At 34.1% G+C, this 10,079-nt stretch overlaps 1 protein-coding gene across 1 annotated transcript; it reads left to right on the top strand.

Annotated features, from left to right (window-relative positions):
- The first annotated feature begins 1,060 nt into the window (after positions 1 to 1,060).
- On the top strand, positions 1,061 to 4,557 carry LOC132723508 (vitelline membrane outer layer protein 1-like). The gene is made up of 3 exons (XM_060708233.1): positions 1,061 to 1,255; positions 1,629 to 1,823; positions 4,218 to 4,557. The coding sequence occupies exons 1-3, from the start codon at positions 1,076 to 1,078 to the stop codon at positions 4,488 to 4,490; spliced, it is 648 nt and encodes a 215-aa protein (XP_060564216.1). The 5' UTR covers positions 1,061 to 1,075; the 3' UTR covers positions 4,491 to 4,557.
- Positions 4,558 to 10,079: the final 5,522 nt, after the last annotated feature.

Genomic DNA, 10,079 nt, shown 5'->3' with positions numbered 1-10,079 from the left:
TATATATGATAAATACACGGTATGCTAGAAAGAATACTCTTGCATGTCAGCTATGTGCACGAAATACATGATGTGTCAGGTACAAGTCCGAGTTGCAAAAGCTTATCAATCAGTCAAGCTCGTTAGAAAGATGTAATCATTTAGTTTTGGCAGCAACACGTTACTTGTCGCTATAATGCATAATTATAATGGCTTCTTTGGCCTCCCGTGCATCAAATTAGTGTCATCACAAAAATCGACTTGCATACATATATAGCATTATTCAGTGATTTACAGAATTCAAATTTTATAGGTTACCCTTTGGTAGATTATAACCTAAGAATTATCAGGACATGAATGGTGACGTGTCGGGGGGTTCGAGCATTCAGTCCTGAAGATGCGGATGGACCCCAATTAAGGCTAGAATACACACACTTTACATTTTGGCATTAAAGTACCTTATTACGAAATGCTCACACATCTCAGTGCAATAATGTAGGGACTGACACTGAATTAAAATAGACTTAAAAGTATTCCTTTACGCTACAGGGTCTGTTGTCAAAATGGAAACCCAACGGGAGTACTGTTTGGACTAAAACCATCGTCATCATCATCATCATCATCATCATTATCATCATCGTCGTCGTCACCATCATCTTCATCACCATCATCATTATTATTAAAAAAACAACAATGTCAACAACGCAAAGATTAACATCATTACTTTAAGTTTTTAACAATATAAAAATGACAGCATTTCTGACGGTAACTTAGAGACAACTCATATTACCCGTTTATTTTTTCTTAACTTTGTTAGAAACCATGGTTTGCACTAAAATCAGATGTGTATAGAATAATTTTTAATAGGGTTAGGGTTGGGAAGTTGTTGGCATTATGGGCCACATTAGTATAATTCCTAATCAACAGGCTATATGTTTATCAACAGGTCTTTGACATTGCACTTGATACTTTCCACAAAATTAGAGCAACTTTCTTATCGAACGTTCTTATCTTTATTTCAAAATTGACTGATAAGTGTTCATATATCAGTAGAAATTTCAAATCTTAACTGAGATCTGTCTGTGAAGTAACAAAAATGAAATCTTCTATATTATTTTTAATATATGGTATTTCTGTGGTGAACGCGTTAGTGTTGCAGAGCGGGAAAAGGCATGTTACCAAGGAACTGTTTGTGGCGAATGGAGGGCAGTTTGGCTACTGGTCGGCACCTGAATACTGTCCACCGGGAACGTTTGCTTCTGGATTTAGCATGAAGGTAAGACAACTACAAGGAACATTTACACACCATATTGTTTTATTTTCTATCATTGATTTGAACAGTTCGGCGTTACTTTCGTCATGACTCCGGCGCAATTTCACTTTCCCACCTAATGGATGCTAATGAACGATGGGGGTGTTTATCTATTAATGTGGTACTTTTTTGTAGAATTTTCCTTTGGATAAAAACTAATATAAAAGTTTGCTTATAAGGAAACGTGATTCAGCACTAACATTTCCGTTTATTTAAAGATTTCTTTTCCGTTGTATTAGGAACAAAAATGGAATATAATGAATCATAGGTCAATCTACCGATTTCACTAGAAAACAAATTATATACATGTATATGTATTGTAATCTTTAATTTTTAGATTGAAGCTGACCAGTTCAGCGGGGACGACACGGCATTGAACTCTATTAAGCTGACGTGCACTGATATGTCCGGGCATGCGCAGTTAGGATATCAAGTAACTTCCGGAGAAGGTCCATTCGGAAGTTGGTCATCAGTTGAGAACTGTCCACCTTCGACATATCTTATAGATTTTTCCTTACAAGTTGAAGGGCAGGTAAGTTGCGTAGAACATTTTGTAATCTTATAACTATTTGCTTGCACAGTTCCTGCAAAGGGAGAAAAAAAACCGATTAAATTATTTTGTATTTAACTTTGAATGTCTTTGTAATAATCAGCGACGATGGATTTTAATCAAACTTTCACGAAAAACTTTGTACTCGATTAAGTCTGTATACATTTCCGCATAGGTTTCAAAACCAGTTCTATATTATTTTCACGTTACCAGTTGTATATCATTTTCATGTCACCAGTTGTATATCATTTTCATGTCACCAGTTGTATATCATTTTCATGTTTCCAGTTGTATATCATTTTCATGTTACCAGTTCTATACCATTTTCATGTTACCAGTACTATATCATTTCCATGTTACCAGTTCAATACCATTTTCATGTTACCAGTTCTATACCATTTTCATGTTACCAGTTCTATACCATTTTCATGTTTCCAGTTCAATATATCATTTTCATGTTACCAGTTCTATATCATTTTCATGTTTCCAGTTCTATACCATTTTCATGTTTCCAGTTCAATATATCATTTTCATGTTTCCAGTTCAATATATCATTTTCATGTTACCAGTTCAATATATCATTTTCATGTTACCAGTTCTATATCATTTTCATATTACCAGTTCTATATCATTTTCATGTTACCATCTCTATATCATTTTCATGTTACCAGCTCTATATCGTTTTCATGTTACCATCTTTATATCATTTTCATGTTACCAGCTCTATATCGTTTTCATGTTACCATCTTTATATCATTTTCATGTTACCATCTCTATATCATTTTCATGTTACCAGTTCTATATCATTTTCATGTTACCAGCTCTATATCATTTTCATGTTACCAGTTCTATATCATTTTCATGTTACCAGTTCTATATCATTTTCATGTTACCAGCTCTATATCATTTTCATGTTACCAGCTCTATATCATTTTTATGTTACCAGTACTATATCATTTTTATGTTACCAGTACTATATCATTTTTATGTTACCAGTACTATATCATTTTCATGTTACCAGCTCTATATCGTTTTCATGTAACCAGTTCTATATCATTTTCATGTTACCATCTCTATATCATTTTCATGTTACCAGCTCTATATTATTTTCATGTTACCATCTCTATATCATTTTCATGTTACCAGCTCTATATCGTTTTCATGTAACCAGTTTTTATATCATTTTCATGTTACCAGCTCTATATCATTTTCATGTTACCAGCTCTATATCATTTTCATGTTACCATCTTTATATCATTTTCATGTTACCATCTCTATATCATTTTCATGTTACCAGCTCTATATCGTTTTCATGTAACCAGTTCTATATCATTTTCATGTAACCAGCTCTATATCATTTTCATGTTACCATCTCTATATCATTTTCATGTTACCATCTCTATATCATTTTCATGTTACCAGCTCTATATCGTTTTCATGTTACCAGTTCTATATCATTTTCATGTTACCAGCTCTATATCATTTTCATGTTACCAGATCTATATCATTTTCATGTTACAAGTTCTAGATCATTTTCATGTTTCCAGTTCTATATTATTTTCATGTTACCAGTTCTATATTATTTTTATATTACCATCTCTATATCATTTTCATGTTACCAGCTCTATATCATTTTCATGTTACCAGCTCTATATCATTTTCATGTTACCAGCTCTATATCGTTTTCATGTAACCAGTTCTATATCATTTTCACGTTACCAGCTCTATATCATTTTCATGTTACCAGTTCTATATTATTTTTATATTTCCAGTTCAGTATATCATTTCCATGTTACCAGTTCTATACCATTTTCATGTTACAAGTTCTAGATCATTTTCATGTTTCCAGTTCTAAATTATTTTCATGTTTCCAGTTCAATATATAATTTTTATGTTCCCAGTTCAATATATCATTTTCATGTTACCAGCTCTATATCATTTTCATGTTACCAGTTCTATATCATTTTCATGTTACCAGTTCTATATCATTTTCATGTTACCAGTTCTATATCATTTTCATGTTACCAGTTCTATATCATTTTCATGTTACCAGTTCTATATTATTTTTATGTTACCAGTTCTATATCATTTTTATGTTACCAGTTCAATATATCATTTTCATGTTACCAGTTCTTAAAAATTTTCATGTTACCAGTTCTATATCATTTTCATGTTTCCAGTTCTATATCATTTTCATGTTACCTTTTCTATATCATTTTCATGTTACCAGCTCTATATAATTTTCATGTCATGTCGTTTCAAATCATTTATTTGGTTGAGGATAACTTCGGTAGAAGTTAATTATAAGTGTTTTGCATAGCTCTTATTCTTTAAATCTATTTTCGGGACTTTTGCGATTGATGACTATTTTTTCAGCAAGGGGGTAAAGATGACACCTCGGCCAACTATATAAAATTCAACTGCCGCGATTATGACGGAAATAATCATTGGACGGAACTGAATCACCCACCAGGAAGAGGTATCTGGGGAAGTTTTGGGGCGTTTAGTGACAGGTGTGATGCGCATTCAGCGATCTGTGGTTTGGCGACGAAAGTTGAATCTTCACAAGGAAATGGTGACGATACTGCTTTAAATGACGTCAAATTTTACTGTTGTGACGACGGTGTTCATGGCCCTGTTGTCGGATAAAAAGAGTTTAAACTTTCGTTATCTCTGTATGACATATTGAAACAGTAAATAAAGCAATACAAAGAAATGTGTAAGCTACTAACTCTTTAAATTTCCTATCGGGTTTGTTTTGTTACTGGATTTAAAGTCACACAGAAACTGTGATAGTCAACTTTGCAAACCTTAACATGATTAATATTGTCTGAGCAATTAGTGAAATATACCTTCACACTAACTTGTCGGAGCAATAAGTGAAATATACCGTCACACTAACTTTTCTGAGCAATAAGTGAAAAATACCGTCGTACTAACTTTTCTGAGCGATAAGTGAAATATACGGTCACACTTACTTGTCAGAGCAATAAATAAAAAATACCGTTACACTAACTTGTCTGAGTAATAAGTGAACTATACCTTCACACTAACTTGTCTGAGCAATAAGTGAAATATACCGTCACACTAACTTGTCTGAGCAATAAGTGAAATATACCGTCACACTAACTTGTCTGAGCAATAAGTGAAATATACCGTCACACTATTTGTCTGAGCAATAAGTGAAATATACTTTCACATCAACTTGTCTGAGCAATAAGTGAACTATACCGTCATACTAACTTGTCTGAGCAATAAATGAAATGTACCATCACACTTAATTGTCTGAGCAATAAGTTAATTATACCGTCACACTAACTTGTCTGGACGATAAGTGAAATATGCTGTCACATTTACTTGTCTGAGCAATAAGTGAAATATACCGTCACACTAACTTGTCTGAGCAATAAGTGAAATATACCGTCACACTAACTTGTCTGAGCAATAAGTGAAATATACCGTCACACTAACTTGTCTGAGCAATAAGTGAAATATACCGTCACACTAACTTGTCTGAGCAATAAGTGAAATATACTGTCACACTAACTTGTCTGAGAGATAAGTGAAATATACCGTCACACTAACTTGTCTGAGCAATAAGTGAAATATACTGTCACACTAACTTGTCTGAGTGATAAGTGAAATATACTGTCACACTAACTTGTCTGAGCAATAAGTGAAATATACTGTCCTACTAACTTGTCTTAGCGATAAGTTAAATAGACTGTCACACTAACTTTTCTGTGCAATAAGTTAAATATACTGTCACACTAACTTGTCTGAGCGATAAGTAAAATATATAGTCACACTAACTTGTTTGAGCAATTAGTGAAATATACCGTCACACTGACTTGTCTGAGCAATAAATGAAATACACCGTCACACTAACTTGTCTGAACAATGAGTGGAATATACTGTCACACTAACTTGTCTGAGAGATAAGTGAAAAATACTGTCACACTTACTCGTCTGAGCAATAAGTTAAATATACTGTCACACTAACTTGCCTGAGTGATAAGTGAAATATACTGTCACACTAACTTGTCAGAGCAATAAGTGAAATATACCGTCACACTAACTTGTCTGAGCAATAATTGAACTATACTCTCACACTAACTTGTCTGAGCTATAAGTGAAATATACCGTCACACTAACTTGTCTGAGAAATAAGTGAAATTTACTGTCATACTAAATTGTCTGAGCGATAAGTGAAATATACCGTCACACTATCTTGTCTGAGAGATAAAGTGAAATATACTGTCACACTAACTTGTCTTAGCGATAAGTTAAATATACTGTCACACTAACTTGTCTGAGTGATAAGTGAAATATACTGTCACACTAACTTGTCTGAGCAATAAGTTAAATATACTGTCACACTAACTTGTCTGAGTGATAAGTGAAATATACTGTCACACTATCTTATCTGAGCGATAAGTAAAATATACTGTCACACTAACTTGTCTGAGCAATAAGTGAAATATACCGTCACACTAACTTGTCTTAGCGATAAGTTAAATAGACTGTCACACTAACTTGTCTGTGCAATAAGTTAAATATACTGTCACACTAACTTGTCTGAGCGATAAGTGAAATATACCGTCACACTAACTTGTCTATGCAATAAGTTAAATATACTGACACAGCGCTTTGTCTGAGCAATATGTGAAATATACTTGTCTGAGCAAATAGTGAAATACAATGTAAACCTTCACACTAACTTGTCTGAGCGATATATACCTTCACACTTACTTGTTTTAGCAATTAATAAAATATACTGTCACACTAACTTGTCTGAGCAATAAGTGAAATATACCGTCAGACTAACTTGTCTGAGCAATAAGTGAAATATACCGTCACACTAACTGGTCTGAGAAATAAGTGAAATATACTGTCATACTAACTTGTCTGAGCGATAAGGGAAATATACTGTCATACTAACTTGTCTGAGCGATAAGGGAAATATACCTTCACACTTACTTGTTTTAGCAATTAATAAAATATACTGTCACACTTACTTGTCTGAGCAAAAAATGAAATACAGTCACACTAACTTGTCTGAGCAATATGTGAAATAGACTGTCACACTAACTTGTGTGAACTGTAAGTGAAATATACCATTACACTTACTTGTCTGAGCATCAAGTTAAATATACAGTCACACTGACTTATCTGAGCAATAAGTGAGTGAAATATACCGTCACACTAACTTGTCTGAGCAATAAGTGAACATTACCGTCACACTAACTTGTCTGAGCAATAAATGAAATGTTCCATCACACTTAATTGTCTGAGCAATAAGTTAAGTATACCGTCACACTTACTTGTCTGGACGATAAGTGAAATATACTGTCACATTGACTTGTCTGAACGATAAGTGAAATATACCGTCGCACTAACCTCTCTGAGCAATAAATGAATAATACCTTCAAATTATTTTGTCTGAACGATAAGTGAAATATACCGTCACACTAACCTGTCTGAGCAATAAGTGAACTATACCGTCACACTAACTTGTCTTAGCAATAAATGAAAAAGACCGTTACACTAAATTGTCTGAGTAATAAGGGAAATATACCGCCACACTAACTTTTCTGAGCAATAAGTGAACTATACCGTCACACTGACTTGTCTGAGCAATAAGTGAAATATACTGTCACACTAACTTGTCTGGACGATAAGTGAAATATACCGTCACATTTACTTGTCTGAACAATATGTGAAATATACCGTCACACTAACTTGTCTGAGAAATAAGTGAAATATACCGTCACACTAACTTGTCTGAGCGATAAGTGAAATATAGCGTCACACTATCTTGTCTGAGCAATAAGTGAACTTTACCGTCACACAACTTGTCTTAGCGATAAGTGAAATATACCTCACACTAACTTGTCTGAGCAATAAGTTAAATATACTGTCACACTAACTTGTCAGAGCGATAAGTGAAATATACCGTCACACTATATTGTCTGAGCAATAAGTGAAATATACAGTCACACTAACTTGTCTGAGCAATAATTGAAATATACCTTCACACTAACTTGTCTGTGCAATAAGTTAAATATACTGTCACACTACTTTGTCTGAGCAATATGTGAAATATACTTGTCCGAGCAATTAGTGAAATATAACGTATACCTTCACACTAACTTGTCTGAGTGGTAAATGATATATACCGTCACATTTTCTTGTCTGAGCAATAAGTGACATATACCGACACACTAACTTGTCTGAGCAATAAGTGAAATATACAGTCACACTAACTTCTCTGAGCAATAAAGGAAATATACCGTCACGCTTACTTGTCTGAGCAATAAGTGAAATATACAGTCACACTAACTTCTCTGAGCAATAAAGGAAATATACCGTCACGCTTACTTGTCTGAGCAATAAGTGAAATATACCGTCACATATATTGCTTGGGTTATGGCTGCAGGCTTTTAAATATTTAAGGAAGACCCTCCAAAGTTGTACAAATCGAAATTGCAATGGATTTAGTCTAATTGTTTTAGGTAGGCTTGTTAAATCAATGTTTTTCGCGAAATTTATATACAGAAAGAGCAAATCGCCGGTCCAAAAATTACAAAGCCACGCGGAAATCTCCTGGACATATTGCTTGGGTTTGGGCTTTAGGCCTTATATTGTACAAAGAAGACCCTCCAAGGTTGTACAAAATTGAATTTGCTACGGAATTGGTCAAATGGTTATTGAACGGTAGGCTCGTGAAAATGACGCTGTTCACTAATTTTATATACAGAATGAACGAATCGCAAGTCCATTAATTGACAAAGCCACGCGAAAGTCTCCTGGACACATTGTTTTGGTTAGGGCTTTAGGCCTTACAATGTGCAAAGGAGACCCGCCAAAGTTGTACAAATTCGAATTTGCAACGAATTAGTAAAATGGTGTTTCACCATTCTACTCGAGGAGATGATGCGGTTTTTTACGTTTTTTTTTTTACTTTATTTAATTAAAGAACGAATCGCCAATGTCCAAATAGCGACCATTGAACATAGACCACTTGCTCAATTTTCCTTGCGTTAGAGCTCTGAGCCTTTGAGACTTATATAGCTGTAAACATCCTTCTTACTAATAAAATATACTAGATTTAGATTCTCTTTCTAAGTATGCAGTCTTATTTTACAATGGCTAACTGTACATGAGATTAATTCCTGCATGAACAAAGGAGCTGTTTAATCACACACACCACAAACGATTTACATTGATATGAAGCTGGAAAACGACGGTATGAACAGTTGGCTCCAACAAAATGTTTTCTCGGAAAATGTATACACTTTATATACAAAAAAATTTAATCGCCGGAAAATGACCTAGCCATGCGGAAAACTCATGGACATATTCCTGGGTTAGGGCTTAAAGCCTTCAAATATCGAAAGAAAACCATCAAAAGTTGTACAAAATCGAATTTGCAATAGAATTATTCAAATTGTTTTTGAACAGTAGACTCGAGAAAATGTAGTTTTTTCCGGAACTTTTATACACTTTATATACAGAAAAATTAAATCGCCGGAAAATGACCTAGCCATGCGGAAAACTCATGGACATATTCCTGGGTTAGGGCTTAAAGCCTTAAAATATGGAAAGAAAGCCATCGAAAGTGGTACAAAATCGAATTTGCACTAGAATTATTCAAATTGTTTTTGAACAGTAGACTCGAGAAAATGTAGTTTTTTTCCGGAACTTTTATACACTTTATATTCAGAAAAATTAAATCGCCGGAAAATGACCTAGCCATACGGAAAACTCATTTACATATTCCTGGGTTAGGGCTTAAAGCCTTTAAAATATGGAAAGAAAACCATCGAAAGTGGTAAAAAGTCGAATTTGCAATAGAAATATTCAAATTGTTTTTGAACAGTAGACTCGAGAAAAGGTAGTTTATTTCCGGAAGTTTTATACACTTTATATACAGTAAGAACAAATCGCCGGTCCAAAACGTGTCCTAGCCATAGGGGAATTTCCAGGACATATGGCTTTGGTTAGGGATTTAGGCTTTATAATATGTAAGTTATTCTCTCCAAGGTTGTACAAAATCGACTTTGCAATGGATTAGGTCAAGCGGTTTTTGAACGGTAGGCTCGAGAAAATGGTGTTTTCCGGAAATATATACACTTTATATACAGAAAGAACAAATCGCCGGTCCGAAACATGACCTAGCCATGAGGGAATGTACTGGACAAATTGCTTGGGTATAGGATTTACGTTTACAAAACT

This window comes from Ruditapes philippinarum, unplaced genomic scaffold, assembly GCF_026571515.1.
Source record: "Ruditapes philippinarum isolate M1 unplaced genomic scaffold, ASM2657151v2 ctg4087_1_1_1_1, whole genome shotgun sequence".
NCBI classification, from domain to species: Eukaryota; Metazoa; Mollusca; class Bivalvia; order Venerida; family Veneridae; genus Ruditapes; species Ruditapes philippinarum.
The sequence above is the reverse complement of the archived record's forward strand: the minus strand, read 5'-3'. Positions and strand labels throughout refer to the sequence as shown.

Bases quoted from the DNA above. Each gene is read 5' to 3' on its own strand.
- LOC132723508 (XM_060708233.1), top strand. From the start codon at position 1,076: ATGAAATCTTCTATATTATTTTTAATATATGGTATTTCTGTGGTGAAC. The intron at 1,256-1,628 runs GTAAGACAACTA...TTTAATTTTTAG, and splicing joins CTTCTGGATTTAGCATGAAG to ATTGAAGCTGACCAGTTCAG. The intron at 1,824-4,217 runs GTAAGTTGCGTA...CTATTTTTTCAG, and splicing joins CCTTACAAGTTGAAGGGCAG to CAAGGGGGTAAAGATGACAC.